General features: G+C 39.1%; 1 protein-coding gene across 4 annotated transcripts in view; it reads left to right on the top strand.

Moving 5' to 3' along the window:
- Positions 1-17,759, top strand: part of NAV2 (neuron navigator 2) — a 362,557-nt gene that overhangs the window by 321,924 nt on the left and 22,874 nt on the right. For 3 of the 4 annotated variants that reach the window (XM_050335111.1, XM_050335110.1, XM_050335109.1), the window contains 8 exons: positions 928-972; positions 3,624-3,784; positions 5,888-6,076; positions 10,654-10,706; positions 12,702-12,725; positions 12,845-12,919; positions 16,788-16,871; positions 17,419-17,530. In XM_050335111.1, the coding sequence (XP_050191068.1) occupies positions 928-972; positions 3,624-3,784; positions 5,888-6,076; positions 10,654-10,706; positions 12,702-12,725; positions 12,845-12,919; positions 16,788-16,871; positions 17,419-17,530 (743 nt within the window). The remainder of the gene's footprint in view (positions 1-927; positions 973-3,623; positions 3,785-5,887; positions 6,077-10,653; positions 10,707-12,701; positions 12,726-12,844; positions 12,920-16,787; positions 16,872-17,418; positions 17,531-17,759) is intronic. The other variant, XM_050335112.1, reaches the window with a different exon arrangement.

Raw genomic sequence — 17,759 nt, 5'->3', positions numbered from 1 at the left:
TTTGAAAATCAAGCCCTTTTTTCCTTTCCTATGAATCTAAACTCTCACTAGCATTTCAGCATTCCTCTGGCATGCTGCTTTTTCCCCACTGCCTTTCTGGCCTGTCCTTTTTGTCGTGAAGTCCCCGTGTCATTCAGTGTTGTCAGTCTTCTGTTGCAGTTTGGCTTATGAGTGTTTTCCAGGGACTTGGATGCATTCATCCTTGTAGAGATGAATGCTGAAGTTAGAAAAAGGTGACACAAATCTAAACATTCTAGTTCCCTTTTGCTTGCTGATGGGATTTTATCAGTTCCATACTGTAATTTAGCCATAAGGGTTGTCATTTAATTAATTTGCTTAAGCGTGTGGATATTTTCTTTCAAAGCAAATTAAAAGATTTTACTCAATAACAGGTTCATCAGTTGTAAAAACATAAAGTGAAATAGTTGAGTTTTGGGTGACTGATAGGTCCATTTTACTTTGCTAATGGAATTTAAGCTAAGATTTGGAAATTTAAACAGGCTCTGCTCAGTACTTCTGCACGTTGCAGCTGTGACAGTAATTACCTGCATTCCCTAAGTGGTGTCTGCTGAAAGAAATGATGGGAAGGTGGTTTAGATTTGAAGATTCTCATCAGTTTTTACCAGTAGCCTGCTGAAAAGCCTATTTTTAAACACCCGTTTGACATTTAAAGAGCCGTTTTTGTTCATCGTGGGTAGGAGAAACAGTGAAATGAGGTTGTGAACAGATGTGGTTCATTGGCATGGTACCAGCTGCATGTTTCTGCAAACCCCACCTGGGTAAGGAGGTCTGTGCATGTTTCTGTAGGGAGGCCCCAGCACCTTTTCCTCTGAAAAGGTGATGCAGATGTTTGTACGTCCTTCGTCCTGATCTTATTCCTTCCCTTTTGTTCTTCTCTGAAGTTCTTTTCTTTTAACTTTTCTGCAGCGACCCACACCTTGATAGGAACACTTTGCCTAAGAAGGGACTCAGGTATTGGTGTTTCCACATGGTTTAACAGCTTTTGTGGTGGCTTTGGAGTTTGCTTTGTGTTTCTCTTGTGGCTGGTGGTGATGGTTGCAGTTTGCAAGAGGTGGCAACAATTCTTTCTTTCTTTCTTTTTCTTTCTTTCTTTCTTTCTTTCTTTCTTTCTTTCTTTCTTTCTTTCTTTCTTTCTTTCTTTCTTTCTTTCTTTCTTTCTTTCTTTCTTTCTTTCTTTCTTTTTCTTTCTTTCTTTCTTTCTTTCTTTCTTTTCTTTCTTTCTTTCTTTCTTTCTTTCTTTCTTTCTTTCTTTCTTTCTTTCTTTCTTTCTTTCTTTCTTTTTCTTTCTTTCTTTCTTTCTTTCTTTCTTTTCTTTCTTTCTTTCTTTCTTTCTTTCTTTCTTTCTTTCTTTCTTTCTTTCTTTCTTTCTTTCTTTCTTTCTTTCTTTCTTTCTTTCTTTCTTTCTTTCTTTCTTTCTTTCTTTCTTTCTTTCTTTCTTTCCTTCTTTTTCTTTCTTTCTCTCTCTCTTTCTCTCTCTCTTTCTCTTTCTTTCTCTCTTTCTCTCTCTCTTTCTCTCTCTCTTTCTTTCTGTCTTTCTTTCTCCCTTTCTCCCTTTCTTTAATCCTCAAAGAAGGCCATTGACAACTGTGCTTTTTTCATCTAGTGGCTTCTCTGCTTGAGCAAGAACTGTGGCTTTTGCTGGCTGAATTGCTGAAAAGCATCTCAAACCATCCCTGGGCTTGACTTGAAAACCATAATTCTGCATTTTCTATGGCTATTACATGGAATGACTTGAGATCTTTTTAACCCTGGGAGACCTTGGTGTTGATATACAAATAAAGAAGGTTTACAAGGTCATACCAAACCTTGTAGGATGAAATTGGGTGTATTAATTAAAAAATAAAATTTGCTTCAGAATGCCTAAATATGTAGGGCTTTAGAGATAGCTTCTATTCCTCTGGAAAAGAACAAACAAACATTCCTCAACCAAACTTTCAGCAATAGTCTCTTCATATATTTTGTATATCTGTAAGGTGTTTATTTTTATAGCACAAAAAAATATTTGTCCACTGGTACAAGCAATCCTAGCCAGATAACGAACATTAGTTATATTAATTAAATGCTCTAAGTGTTACAGAATTTACAGAAGGCGTCTTTGGCAATTTGGGAAATTGCAGATGCAGCTTCTGGGATTGCTGAGGTGATGCCTTGAAATGGCAGCTGAGATTTATCCTGTGCTATACACATTGTTCTTCACAGCAGCCTTGTCCCATGAAGCAGAGTGCTTAAAGCCTTTCTTAAAATGGCAGCTTGTTTAAAATGTTTCTGTGGTTCTCCAGTGTGTCTCTAATAAATAAAGAATCTCTTTTAAGACCGAAACATTTGAGTGCTGAAGAGGTAGGTACTAATGCTGGGGAAAAAACCCACCTTACAGTCTTAAAGTAAAATGACTGTTTAAACCCCCTTTCTTAATAAACTTATATGCAGAGTTTAAGAGATGCAGATAGTCAGGGACTTTGCTAAAGTGTTGAGGCATAATCAGAAGAATTAATGTATTTTTTGAAAGCAGTTTGAATTTTTTAATTATTGCAGTGTTCCCATTGATTTAAAATAGTCTTAATAAGTGATCTCTCACTGTAGGGTATTTAGTTGGAGGGAATCAAATTAATTAAATAGATAATATCAGCTAATAATAGGCTCCAAGTGTTTAGATTTTGGAAGGAGAGCTAGTAACTCGTAAATATTTCTCCAAAGCCGATGGCACAGCCCGAGACAGACACTGAATTCCATCAGCAGACAAGTGTTTCCATGTTGCTCTTGCTGCTGATGCCTGTTCCCTATCACGTAGCTCACATAACACCTGCCCTAACATACCTATTTTTCAGGCACATACACAATAAATCAAACAGATTTAAAACTTTGCTTAGGCTGAAGCCAGCGGGTGTTTTTGCCGTTGATGTTGGCATAGACGATGTTTCTGCTGTTTTCTTTGCCTTCAGAAAAGGCTAAACATGGTCTCCTTTGGGATGATTTAATGCTGGTAGTTTTGAACTCAATGGGATGCACCTCCCCAGGCCTCCATAGGAATATCTCTGGAATATGAATTATCGGCTCACAGCTTGCTGAGAAACATCCTGATAGTGGTTTTGTTGACTTGAAGTTGCTTGTAATATCACCACATGTCAGCTAAGCCTAGGGATGTACCAAAATATTAAAATAGTGACAGGATTTTGGCATAGCCTAAGGATAGGTTTTCCCAGTGATAATTTTATTTTTCAGTCATACATAACGTAATACACACTATATTTTATTCTGCAGTGCTACACTGCACAACTTCTGTCTGTAACTTTTGGGACAGTTTTACTACTGAAGCCATAGGAATGAAGTGTGTAGGTTGGGTTTATTTCCCAAGCAGAGGTGAAATGAATTAGGAACAGCTTAGAACATCTTGGAGCAGCTCCTTAATTCAGAATTCTACTGGGTTTTTATCATTATAATCCCTACATTTCATATGAGGATTCTTCCATTCTTCTTTCCCTCTCTACCTCCTCGAGTCTTGTGACATTTCATGGTTGTTTGTTTTGATTTTTATTTGTTTGTTTGTTTGTTTTAATTAAATAAATATCAAAGTTCATTGTGGAGAAACCTGTCTGGTTTTGCAGGTACACTCCATCCTCCCAACTCCGTAGTCAGGAAGATGCAAAAGAATGGCTGCGGTCCCATTCAGCAGGAGGACTGCAGGACACTGCTGGCAATTCTCCATTTTCATCTGGATCCAGCATAACATCACCCTCTGGAACCAGATTTAACTTCTCTCAGCTTGGTGAATAATTATTATCTGTTTGAATAATCATAGCACTGCATTGTATGCCTTGAAAACAGCCTGTTACACAATATAATTTTCTTTCAGCAGCTCCCAAGTCCCACGTTCAACCTCAGGAAGTGCTTTCATTGAAATGAGTGTGACTAATTGGCATTATTATCTCGTATGCCCAAAGGTGCCATACTTGCAGTAGCTTTGAAACTACTTCTCTGGGAGTAATCTGAAATTCTGAGCTATTCAGTAGAGCTGTTTGTTAATATCACATATTGGGGTGCTTAAGGGACCTAAATTGTTGCTTACTGTACAGTAATAATGCTGTAAAATGTTACTTTTACTGTATGTGCCAGTCTCATCAGTTTGATATTTTATCTTTGTATGTTGCTTTTTGGTTTTTTTTTAATTAGGTAGCTTGTTGAAAAATTGCATAAAGCTCAATCTGAAACAAATAAATAAGAGCCAGAGGAATTTTAAGTCAGAAAAAATGCCATTCCTTCACTTAATTACGTTGATAGACACATTTAAAGCACTGCAGATTTTAGTTGGCCCTATCAGCAGTTGAAATAACCTCATTTAAACTGCTAGTGGTGCTCATCCCTGGTGGGCTGAGTAAACATGACTTAGTTGCCTTTGCAATTTTTTTAGGTATATAAATCAGTCCTAATAATATATATTTTGTCTTTTAAGTGACATTTGGAAAGTACTACGTTGAACAGCCATTTTCTGTTTCTTTTTGACTTTCAGAAGCCCCTCCATAATAATTAATTTTATCATTATTTAAAATAAGTATATTGTTTATTATACCTTCTATATAATAACTAATTTGTATCTCATAATTATATGCAAAAAAGTTAAGCCTGTGATTATGAACTTCTTATGTTGTGTGTATTTGCAGCAGCTCATACAGTCAGTTATTTCTAGCGTAGTTTGGAGTTGCAGTGATGATGTTTTAGAACCTTTCTTTGAGTGTGCTGGAAGGAAACACATTCAATAAACAGCTTTAAATAAACTGACACTTAGCAAAACATCAGCTGAATATACACACAGTGTAGTGACATTGCAAACAGCTGACAAACTGTCAGGAAAATTCATGGAAGTCAAAGAAAATGACAAAAAAGTGTTGTCACTGGGCCCAGAAAATTAACTCTTTATGCAGAGGGTTGGAGATTATTTATATTAATTAGCTTCAAAAGCTGCTTGGCTACAAAGAGCAAGTTACACCGGGGGGGGGGGAAGGAAATATGTTCTTCTGTGTTCTTAAGAAGAGAATTTGGAGATATCTGAGTCAAGAGGGGTCATTGCATTTCATTTAAGAGCAAATGTTGATATGAAAGTTGATGACCTGTAAACTGAATTATTCCATTTTCTACAATAGTCTGTATCAGTTGCTGGTGTACATAGAAACAAGCAATGACAGCACACCAAGAGGAACCTGCCAGCTGAACAGTGATTTTGTTGTTCTCTTTTTTCCCACAAGTCAGTTAATTCTGAGTATAAATAACAGGCATGATTTTAGGACAAAAGTTCTTTTAAAACATGTGAAGTTGGAGTAGTCATTTTGTACGCTAAACACTGGCTGGGAGAGTATTGACTTCTTAGGCAAAATTAATATTTTACAATTCTTAGGACCTCGTAGTGGAAAGAAACAATTCTTAAATACGCAGCTATTAGGAAACTAAAGCCCTTTACATTTGTGATTTAAATACATGGAAAAATGTCACTTCCTAAGAACTTAAAGGCTTTGAAGAAATCCTATTCCGTATAGATTAGTTTTGGAGGAAGGACAGTTCCAAATGAAATGAGAGTTAATTATTTCATGTCTATGAGGTGTCAGTGAGTTGACTGAGCTTATTTGTAGAAGCTGTGTTTAAAATAACCCTATTTACCTTAGTTTTCATATTCACTAGCTTGATTTGCATACCTCTTATTTGAATTAATTGAATCTGGGAAAAAGAAAGAAGCCCGAAGAGCACGACATCAAAAATTTGTGTCTTAAAGCAGAAGGGGTAGGGGGGGGAGGGGAGAGAAAAAAAAGTCTGTTGGTAGCTGCACAAAAAATTAGGAGTGGTTCCACAAACAAATGGGTGTTCCTTGTTCCCTTTGCAGCCAGCCCAACGACTGCAGCCCAGATGAGCCTGTCGAACCCCACCATGCTGCGGACGCACAGCCTGTCCAACGCCGACGGGCCCTACGACCCCTACAGTGACACTCGCTTCAGGAACAGCTCCATGTCCCTGGACGAGAAGAGCAGGACCATGAGCCGCTCTGGCTCCTTCCGTGACGGCTTCGAAGAAGGTCAGCAAAGTGTGTGGTGGTGCTGGAGGCGATCAGAAGGTGGCATTTTTTGCCACGGAGCAAGTCAAAACTGGGGCGCTTTTCAGCTCAGCTCAAGGGGTCGTTTCAAAGCGTGGCTTTCTCTGTGTGGAGGCCTCAGTGTTGGATAAAACTTGGGTCCTAGTCCTTGTTATTCTGATCATAGAATCACAGAATGTGCTGAGTTAGAGGAGACCCACAGGGATCATCGAGTCCAACTCCTGGCCCTGCACAGAACATCCCCAAGAACCCCACCCTGTGCCTTAGAGCGTTGTCCAAATGCTTCTTGAGCTCTGTCAGCCTTGGTGCTGTGACCACTTCTCTGGGGAGCCTGTTCCAGTGCCCAACCACCCTCTGGGTGAAGAACTTTTTCCTGATATCCAGCCTAACCCTCCCCTGACTCAGCTTCAGGCCATTCCCTCGACTCCTGTCACTGGTCACCAGAGAGAATGATGGTGTTCATTCAGCGATTGTTCTGGCCAGACATGGGAAATGAGTGTTGTAGGTAGACCATGACTGTTCAAGAAATTGTTTAAACAATCCTGTGCTGCATTTTTAGCAATTTCCAAATGAAAAGTTCATGCTTAGAGTCAGCACATTAGTGTTGCATCAGTAGGAATTCTCCTAAATTAATATTCTCCTAAACTTGCACCTCCACACTCCTGCTTATAGTATAATATACGTGGTGTTAGACTGTTTCTATCTCAGTAATTTTCCCAGTATTTAATCTGTACTCAAATTGTCTTCACTTTTTATTTCTGCTGAATGTCCTAGTTTGATACAACACATCTTCCAAGGAAAGGACCCAAGTTGCATGTTGGAGGTTAAACTCTCTCTTGTAATTCAGAAATTCTTGTTCTAGGAGAGAGGCTAGTTTGGATGAATATTTAATAAGTACTGCATGTTTGAGGATGAACCATTCAGAAAAAAAAACCAGCAAAATTCAAAGAGTTAGTTGAAATGTTCTACTAAGTGCTTTTCAATCATTTTTAAAAAAAGTGATAAAAATGAAGTCCAAGAAAAATTACCAAGTTATGGCCTTGAAAGCAGTTGGAAAATATCACTTTTTGTATACAAGGAAGGAACTTGAACCTGCAGTGGATATGCTGAAGAGGTCCCTTTCAGATTTTCCCCAGTTTTTGGCACCTAAAAGGATAACAATATTTTACCAGATGGGATGAATGTTTAGATGTAGTCTCTGTATTTTTGTCTTCTGGTGAAAGCTCTTCTGTCCCTTCCCTGGCTGTACAGAAGGCTTATTAGCTCCTACTTATTTCCCAGGGAATCACAAGTGCTGAGTGAACACGGGGTTCTGAATATGGCATAGATGTTGTGCTGTGCTTTCAGACCTGTGGATCTAGTTCACTTTCACCTCAAGGGAATAGATTAAAATGTATTAGAGAAATTAAATTTGTGGTTAATGAACAAATTGATTTTATACGATCAGCCAGTGTCAGCGCAGCATAAATCCAGGTCTTAAACAAAGCATACCAACCTACTTCTTAATTATTTCTTAGCACATAAGATTACAAGACATTTGTTTCTCATTAACTTCACCAGGGCCAGGATTTATTCTTAAAGTGTTTTTTTTTTATCTTTTGCTTCTGTTGTGTGAAGTATGTGAACTACAGTCATGTTCTCTCACAGCACAGCATGTAGGTCAAAATGTTAGTCAGCCTTGCAGTTCATAACTCTTTTGATAGGAAGGGTTTCAGGACTGTGGAGGTGCCAGTGGGAGCAGCCTCCAAATATCCAGAACTTCAGGGGGGAAAAAAAACCCAGCATAAAACTTGAGTGGTCTCTCGGCTCTCCAGTTTCCCCATTTCCCCATCCAAAAGTCTTTCCCAGGAGCTGGGCTGCCACTGACTCCACCCTGATACTTAGAGATTGGAAATAATTCAATTCATTGTTGTTGGGATGTAAGTTTTTATTCCTTTTTGTGCTACTGACTGCAATACCACTTGTTCTTTCTGGTCTTTGGGCAGCTGATCATGGCTAGACCCTTTCTTTTCTAACATTCAAAATGACACATGCTTGCATATGCATTTATAGTGCTTTAAAGTAATAGCTCCAAAGCAATTAGGGTTTGTAGGCTGCATGCACATGCATGCAAAAAACCAGGGCTCTCATCAAGAGCATAGCTGCCTTCAGGCTCCTAATTAAATAGCCTTCAAGTAGCCATCTGCAGATACTTTAAAAAGAAATTGCTCAAAAATATTAACTCCATAGCTGTCCTTGAAATGAGAAATCTGGAATCACATACACATTGAAGTGATGCACTTGAGTCACCGCCCCGGAGGTGTTTAGGGGATGTGTAGGTGTGGCACTTGGAGACCTGATTTAGTGATGGCCTTGGCAGTGCTGGGTTAGTGCTTGGACTGGATGATCTTAAGAGGTCTTTTCCAGCCCAAATGGATCTATGATTCCAGGTGATGGTGGTGTTTCACAAGGCAGGAGGACGAGTCCCAGAGTCATGCGTTCTTTCCCTTTTTTCACTTTGAGTCTTCTTTGCTCCCTTGAAATCCCAACATGATCTTTAAAACGCCAGTTGATGCTAGTTCAAAAATGTGTGTGACCCAATCCATTATGAAGACTTCTGTTTCTTCTCTGGCCAGCTGGTATGGATCTTTTTTTGGATACATACCTACTAGTAAAAAATGGACAAGGAAAGAATATAGAGAGGCAGACCAGAAAACAATATTATATTCCCTGTATGAGTCTGTTTGTGGCAATATTGCCTCACTTTGGGCTTTCCACCTTAAAAAAGCCAGTCCTAAGGGAAAAATGCAGGTAAAGAAAAGCAAAAAGGAGATCTTAAGTGCAGGGCACTGTGATACAAATAAAGTTAGAATAGGAATCTTAGAAACTGCTTGGGAAATGATGGCTGAAGGGAGGGGATGATATGTAATTTGTTTCATTATGAAGAGGTTGGATATCCATTCCTTCTCATATCACAGGGGTGTGGAGACACTTGAGGAACTCAGCAGCAGGTCTAAGGCAACTGCAAGGAATTACATTTCTAAACACAAGAAGAGATTTTTTTTTGTCTCAGATCAAATGTGTCCGTGGATTCAGAAGCCGTTAAGCGAGTTAATGGGAGAGAGGTCACAGCAGCTAGGCAGAAATAATGCTCTGGCTGTAGTTTCCATCTCCGAAGTTTCCATCTCTGCTGATTCCCAGAAGGTGCAGAGACATACCTGGGGAATAATCAGCGGGTATCTGCCTCCTCCTTTCATTCTTTTCCATAAACATGGGCTGTGGTTGCAGCCAGAGCTGGAGCACACGATTAGACAAACCCCGGGTCTGACTCAACCTGGTTATTTTTGTGTTCTTAGTGCAGCACAGTCCTTAACATCTAACTAGAAAGATAATTTTAATTGAAAATATGATTAACCAGAGAAAACTAATGGATGTGAGGTTTTTTTTTTTACTTTCTTGTGGGCTTTTTAAATTGTCTTAAATTCCTCCAGAAGCCAACTTAGACCTTGTTTACTTCTCTTTCCAGCATTGCCTTAGGATATGCTGTCAGTGGGAAAGCAGAACTCATTTATTATGGATGTAGAATTGCAGTAGGTAATTAGAGCAAAATGGCAGCTTTTCTAAACTCTTTTTTTTTTTGGCTGGAGGATTTAGATGAAAGAAAAAGTGATTTTACACTATTTCGTGTGATTTGTATGAAGTTATCCTGAATTTTGAATAAGAGTTGCAGTTAAATGTATCTTGTTTCTAAAAATAAAAGTAAAGGAAAGGTAATTTTGCATGTTTCAGTGGCAGAAAGAGTAGCTTCAGGTAGGGTTTTTTTTTTAAGTAGTGTAATCAGAAATAAATTATGTTATATGGAAATCCTAACATCAGGATGATGATGCCACAGAATAATTGGGGTTGGAAGGGACCTGTGAAGATCTGAAGTCCATCACTGTATTTGTATATCTTTTACCAAATGGATATTTAAATGCAAAAATTGCTTGGAACCAGTTCTTTTCCAGGAAAAGCTTTGTATCCATGTTTTCACTCTGTTAATTTTTTCTAGGAGAGAAAAAACTTTGCCTTGTCAAAGAAATGTCATTTCATTAAAGAAAGACCAGAAAACCCTACAAGGAAAAGAGAAGAATCTCTTCAGCATTTCACTTAATTTCTTGGGGTTTTTTTGTTTTTTTGGGGTTTTTTTGTTTTTTAATCTTGAGTAAGCACATTTGCAAGAATCTTAAGATAACCTGTCCAGAGAAATATTTATTTCTGAGCAAATCTTCATCAAAACTTTTTTTCTTTTTTTTTTTTACTTTCTCGACCACACCTCATTTTCCCAAGAAAAACCCCCAAGTATTATTAAAATTTTCAAACAGCTTTACCAAATCCAAGTTTATGGATTGTATCACCTGGCCAAGTATTCTTCAAACCGGACAGTTATTGGTGCAGTAATATAATTAAGTTTATGATGGATGATGAAATTTGTGGAAGTATTTCCTCAGTAGGTTGGAGGTTGACAGTGGATGATTTATGATGATTCCACTCTGTGGTTAGTGCATTTATATTCATTGTGTTTATTTTCTCCCCTTTAGTGCATGGTTCTTCTCTCTCTTTGGTCTCCAGTACTTCATCTATTTATTCGACAGTGAGTATAATGAAACGAACAGTTTGTTTATTAATCAAAATTATTGAACTGACTGCTCTTATTCTGCTAATTTTGCCATTTAAAGAGGAGGAACAAAAGCACTTCCTTCTAAGTGCTGGCTAAAAGGAAAGAAATGTTCAAGTTCATGAAGATGCCTGTGGATATTTAGCAGTATCCTCATTAAACACAGACTTTAATGGCCTCAAAGCAGCCACTGACTTTTAAAGTCAGTATTTTACACTGTGCTAAGTGGGTTTTGCTATAAAGGACCTCATTAGATTGGAGGAGATTTGAACTTCATTACCTAAAGTATCCCAAATTTTGCTGAATAAAGTAATTCCATCCTTGTGTCAATGATCTGCTACTAAAGAATTTTTGAGGATGCTTTTTAACTCACAGACATTAATAAATCTAATAAGGCCATTTTGTTCACTATACCAGCAATATTTTCTCCACAAGTATGCATTCATTTAGGTTATCTGATCCTAAAATAAGGTTTACAGAAGTTTGAAAATATAGGGCATTTTTTAAATGCGTGTTGACTTTGCTTATTTTCTTCTAATAGTCCCAAGAGGGATTTTCCATTAAACATCCACTACAAAGGACCTTGTAATTTAAGTCTTTACCTGTGCTGTAGCAGGAAGGTGAGGCTGCAACACCCAGACTCTGTCTTGCCTGGCTCTTACTTGCCTGGTTGGGGTTTCACTACAATGACCCAGGGGCTTGGAAGGTTCCAGCCCTCACAAGACTGTACACAAGTATTTGGCACCAGTGGTTAATTCCCAGTGGCTTCACTGCTGTTAATATCCAAGTAGCCAATTAATGGTTCCTCTGTAATCCTGGCAGGCTGTGATCACAGTTTTGGTGGTTTCTCAAGGCACAAGCCTATTAAAAATCAGCGGATAATAATTCCTTCTGAAATATGTGTTAATTGAACAGGATCTGCCAATTCAAATTCTTATGCAAGTGTGATGCATCTTCACACCTGCCATGCATCCACAGCTGAATGTGAGCATATACAGGAGTATATGGTAGATTGTGCCCTTGGAAGGTCATCTGTAACAGCCTGTGAAGTCTGTCGAGACAGCACAGTGTTATTTAACATTATTTTACATACATGTTTCACTAATAACAGGCCATATATGTAACATATGGCCTTAAGACCTCGATAATAAATTCAAAGCACCACTTTTCATTGCTGGCCTTGCCTCAAGCGAGCTCCACATAAAGCCAAAACAGATAAGGGGTTGGAAGGATGGAAAAGAGACCTTTTCCTCTGGGCTGCTGTTCATAACCAGCCACAAGGAGAGTACTCAGAGCTTCTGGTTTCTGTGCCCGCTGCCCAGGCACGAGTGGCCCCTAAGAGTGTGGTTGGATGGGGGTGATTTTCCCGGTGGTTGGTAGTGGCCATGTTTGCATAAGGACAGTGGAGTGTGTAACTTTATACTGTTCAGTTCTCTTTAGCTGATAACTTTGGTTAGAAACGAGCCATAGCAGCCACAGTTTTGTCATGCAGACCACAATGGATGGTCAGCACATCCACTTGGCATCCTCTCAGAATGCCAAAACGTGATCTCTTTCCCATGCAGAGCTGAGCATGGGACAGAGGGAATTGCCCGGGATCAACCATGTTCTGTGGCAGTCCTGGTTCTTCAGAGCCTCATGGAGTTATTATGCACAGAGACAGGACTTCAGCATTCCAGGATTCAGGCTCAGAGGAACCCTTGGTCAGCGGGCTGGGAGGTGGAGCCCAAATTCCTTCCTCCAGGAGGAAGTACTACACCAGCAGCCTGTTTTCCTTTTGTTTGAGAGTAAATAAAATGGGAGGTTATCTTAGATTGAATATGGATGTGGGGATTCAGAATAAGGAACTCACGTTCAAGTTCTTGAAATGCAAAAAAAAAAAAAAAAAAAAAAAAATTGAACATTTGCATAAATTTGTCGGGCTGGTTATGTTGTAATATCCTCACATATTTCCTTCCTTTTATTTTACAGCCTGAAGAGAAATGCCAGTCAGAGGTAGGAGCCCATCCTTTTTGACAAGCAGAAATGTCCTGCTAAGGCACTCTGCACTGTGTGTTTTGCTGTTGTATTTGTCCTTATAACGATGCAGTAAAGTACTCTCTTCAAACACACAGATTCGGAAGCTTCGAAGGGAATTGGATGCATCCCAAGAAAAAGTGTCGGCTCTGACAACTCAGTTGACTGCCAATGTGAGTACAACCCTGAGAGCAAGCATAAATGGGAAATGCACTTAGAGCAGAAGTTGCCATCCAGTCTTTTTTAAGTGGCAAAAGGGTTTCATGTGTCTGACATTCAGTTCACGTTAACCATGTGTTTAACTGTGTATATGTTTCCAAGAATAATATCCTTTGTCCTACTGACTTATCTTATGCCTTTCTTTAAATACTGAATTATAACATTAATTTGGCTTTGTATATATGCAAGCCATCCTTAGATCCTGAGAAAATCATTGAAGACGGGGGACTTTTTTTATAAATAGTGTCTTGCTTTGGCATTTGGATGGAGTGAGATACAGATAAAGATTATAATTGGTGGGACTAAAAATTGATAGAAACTCAGATTGAAATGCATTATATTTTTCTGTTGCATAAAGGTGTGGGTTAATGGCATGAGAGGTAATAGTGGCATAAGGGGTTCTGGGAATTAAGGAGTGGACATAGCTGACTTTTAACCAGTGTAGACAGTCCTTCTGCTTGTTCCTTCGAGGAATTCGGTGGATAGGTAATTTAAGACACTTGGAAAAAAAAAAAATATTTGGAAGCCAGGAGGTGTTGAGGCAATACTGTATGACCCTGAGCGGGTTTATTTGTGTGTTCCGTGCTGCAGTCACAGATAGCAGAAATCTGGAACACAGAAGCTTACAAGAAAAACAAGCAAGTCTAGAGTAAATAAGCTGCAGATGAATAGTCAGCAGATCAGATCGTACCGGCATCCTGTTTTATGGGAATGAATAAACATCAGAGCACGTGCTGCTGGAGAGGACATTCCTGTCCATCAGCTCTCTGAATAGGTGGAATACAAAACTCGGGGCAGTAAAGGGCAGGTTTCACCTGAGCAGTAACACCTACCACAAGAAGGGCTCAAGGGGAAATCTACTGTGCCGTTCACTGCAGGCATCACAGTGCTTCATCCAGCTTGAAAATGGAACAGGCAAACCAAGAACACAGTTAATAGAGAAGCCAAATAAAAGGGCTTTGACTGCATGAAACCGCTGTCCCAAGAGAAAACAATTTAAAAAATCCTCCAAAAATTAAATCTTATGTTTGCCTTTCAAATACAAACATCAGTTGGTTTTCATGCAGAAGCTTCTTTTACGTGTGAGAAAGCAGGACCAGGTTCTCTCGCATGTATTTTTAACCGTGTTGTTAAATAACCCAGCTTGTGTCCTTCAAACAAAGAACTTGTCAGCTGAGCAGCTCATGTGGCACTGCCTTGGCTTTATTGCATTCCCCTTCCCACAGTGTTCAGGGTCAATAGGCTGATACTCAACACAGGCCTGTCTCCAAGAGGAGTGAGTAGCACAGGCTACTCACTGCCTGGCCCAGCTGCTGTTAATTTGCCCAGGAATTTGTGTGTGGTTACTACCACTCTCTTTGTGAAGAATAGTTTTTTAACATATGCTGCTGTACATTTTTGTTTGGTTTGGGGTCTTTTTTTTTTTTAATTACGTCAGTTTGTTATTTTGCTAATAATCTGTTTTTGCTTCATTCACTTTACTAAAATTTCACCATGTTTTATTTGTGGCATTTAAACGTCTTACATTTGGACCTGCCCCTTATTTGTCTATAAATTGGCAACAGTCTACTGCATTGATGTTGCTATAACTGTCCTACTAATAAATTTCAGTCTCTAGCCACCTCTTTTTCCATACAAAAAACAAAGTCTGTCCCCAAAATATTAAGAGTGATAAGTGCTGTTAGGTAAGATGCTGCCTTATGGACATTTCCTTTACACAAGATTCCTTTAGTAAAATGCTTTTAACTCAGGCAGTTCAAATTGATCTCTTTAATTTAATAATTTTTCCCCTGAATTTCCCTACATAGACACTGCAGCTTTTGATGCTTCTCACAACATCAAGGGCAAGAATTTGAAAACATTTTGCTCCAACTAGAAGGTGAAGATACTTTTTTCCATAGTTCACTGAACCATTTCAAGATAGGAATAGTTTCAAGACCCCAGTTTTGAAAGAGCAACTATTGTTGGTCAAAGCATGAAGGGTTTGTATCCTGTTATTAATCCATGCAGACCTGCTTGCCCGTTTATTTTTTTGCTTTTCCAAAGTATTGCTGAGGATTCCTGAATATCAGGTTTGTTGTTCCCTGTTCATCCTCCCCAACAGAAGCTGTGCGCTCTGTGTTTTTAAAATAAATATTTAGATTCTCCTACATGTGTAGTGTGAGGTTTTGAATTACTTTTTGCCATTTTCTCACAGTCTCAGCTCTGCTTATTTTCATAGGGGCTGATGGGAATGAGAGCTGCACATCCCCGTGTTATTGTACTGCTCGTGTTTGTTTTCATTGGGAATGTGAGAACAGTTATTTAGGATAAGTCATCTGTGTGCTGCTGCTGAATAAGTCTGGAAAAGCCCTGTGAAAGGTTTTGCTATTCTGTATATATTTAGGTGAGAAAATGTCCTTTTCCGCTCGGAAAGATTTCACGCACAGTTTTACTTGTCGTTGGTTGTATAGAATTATTTTTAATAGATAAATTAAACTTTTTTTTTCAATGGTTAGTATAGATTACTATGGCTGTTGAGGCAAATATGTGTTGAACTATGCCTGTGTTCAGTTATATGTTCATATCCATGTATAGCTGTAAAACAGTGCCATGTCATGGCACTAGAAATACAGTTTCCTTCTGTCAAGTTCTTTTCCATCTCCTGATCATCTCTGCTTTATTTACTGTTTTTTATTTTATTTTATTCTTTTAGAGAATCCTCCTAAAAGTTGAGAGTGGTGTTTTGTTTTTTTTTTTTTAATAATCTTTGGGAAAAAAATTTAGAATTAAAGGTTATGTGAAAAGCTTTGTGGCAAGAGTTACTTTAATTGTGTGAGGGTACCTGAAAACTGTCACTGAGTAACCTTGTCCATGCTAATAATGGCTCACATAAAAAGTCAAAGTTTGATTTCAAAAATGGACAGCAGGAGATGTTTAGAAATGTGGATGGATTTATCTCTTTTCCCACTGTGCACCTTACCTTTACATGTCAGTGCTAAGGGACATACCTAGATAACCAGTGACATCCTTCCATGCCTTTTTGGTATCAGGAATACTTCCAGGTGATAAGTTGTAGTCCCTGAAGGGTCCTTTAAAAGCCTTAACTTAATTTATGAGACATTTAAAAAAATAATTTAATATGTCTTTGTGTTTCAACAAAGTGGCAAAATGGTTTTTTCCATTTATCAACAACTGAGAAAAATACATGAACTGGATTATTTTGAGATACAGCTCTTCGAAGGACCTTAACTTGTAGGAACCCAGGAGGTGTCTTTGTTCTGGATGTATTCCGGATGTAGAATTGCACATTTGATAGAATAAATGAGAATTCCAAACTGAAGCTGAAGTATGTCTGTGATGACTGTCCTGGCTATTGAAATCATGGTATCAAAGAAGTGGAAGCAGCAGCTGAGTGAGGAGACACCTCCAAGGAAGTGTCCCACTGGTGTGACAGGTCACAGCATTGCTGCAACCTCTGTGTTTCCTAAAGCGCTTGGTGGCAGCTGCTGCAGAGCAGGGCACGGTTTATCGTCTAAAATTTATAATCTGCATCATTTACAGTGCACTGCTACCTGAAGCAGTAAGTTTTCTAAAAGTTGGGAATTGGTCTGTTAGCATTAGCACTTGTGATTTCCCACAGTTAAATGGTTCCTGGTGGTTTGTTGGCAAGAATTTCCATCAGGCGCGCTCGGCTCGTGTGACCTCTCCTAATCAGTGTTATTTTCTCCGTATCGTTTACACGACAAACGATGGGATGCACAAGGTGGACTGGTTAAATACCTGCAGAAATAGTCCTGTTTGGGGGAAGGCAACCAAATCTCCTTTGTGGTTTCATTTCAGGCTCACCTGGTGGCAGCCTTTGAGCAGAGCCTGGGGAACATGACCATCAGACTGCAGAGCCTGACCATGACAGCAGAACAAAAGGCAATCTTGTTGCTCGTGCTCCTTCTGTATCTGTGGGTTTGAACAAACTGCCATACAGTTTTGAGGGTGGAGTAAAATGCAACTAAAAAAACTATAAAAAATGCTCATTTTCTGCACTGGGATGCTGTGGCAACTGATCAGGTTATTCCTATATGTGGTTGCTTTGGACACAGGTCTTCAGTATTGTGTATTTCTGTAATATATTTTATCCCAATGCATCCACATATGTGCACATTCAAGAGAAACTCCAAGAAAAATCCTTGAAGTACTGGCAGCATTGGGGTTTTTGGGCACCATACTTGAATAGACATTATTTCTGCATTACAGAGTGTGGACATTTTTTTGGTACCATAATACCCAAGCTGTTTTGCACCCCATTGAGGACGTGCTTTCCCAGGCATTCCAAACCTCATTTTCACCTCCTTGTACATATATATATTCCATAAATTCACTATGAGATACCAACACTTAGACTGCAATGCACTTCTTTGGAGCTGCATTTTCCCATGGATCACCATATGGTGTTTTTTCTTCCTCCTTTTTGAAGGACTCAGAACTGAACGAGTTAAGGAAGACAATTGAACTACTGAAGAAACAAAATGCTGCTGCTCAGGCTGCCATCAATGGAGTCATCAACACACCTGAGCTCAACTGCAAAGGTGAGACACCACACACGGTGACTGCAGGTCTCAGCCCTCCTGGCAATGGCTGATGTAACCATTGGAGTTACCCAGTGTAGCCAGTAATTTACGCTGGGATTAATTGCTGAAGGAAGAGTCTGAAGGGTCTGAGATTTTTAATCTCTTCGTGAGAAGCAAGGGTTTGAAATACACAGCGCATCCATTAGGATAAGCGATTGTCAGAGCGCTTGTTTCCCTAAGTGTTTCC

Source organism: Myiozetetes cayanensis, unplaced genomic scaffold (genome assembly GCF_022539395.1).
Source record: "Myiozetetes cayanensis isolate MyiCay16 unplaced genomic scaffold, myiCay2020 scf6-25, whole genome shotgun sequence".
NCBI lineage: Eukaryota > Metazoa > Chordata > Aves > Passeriformes > Tyrannidae > Myiozetetes > Myiozetetes cayanensis.
The sequence above is the reverse complement of the archived record's forward strand: the minus strand, read 5'-3'. Positions and strand labels throughout refer to the sequence as shown.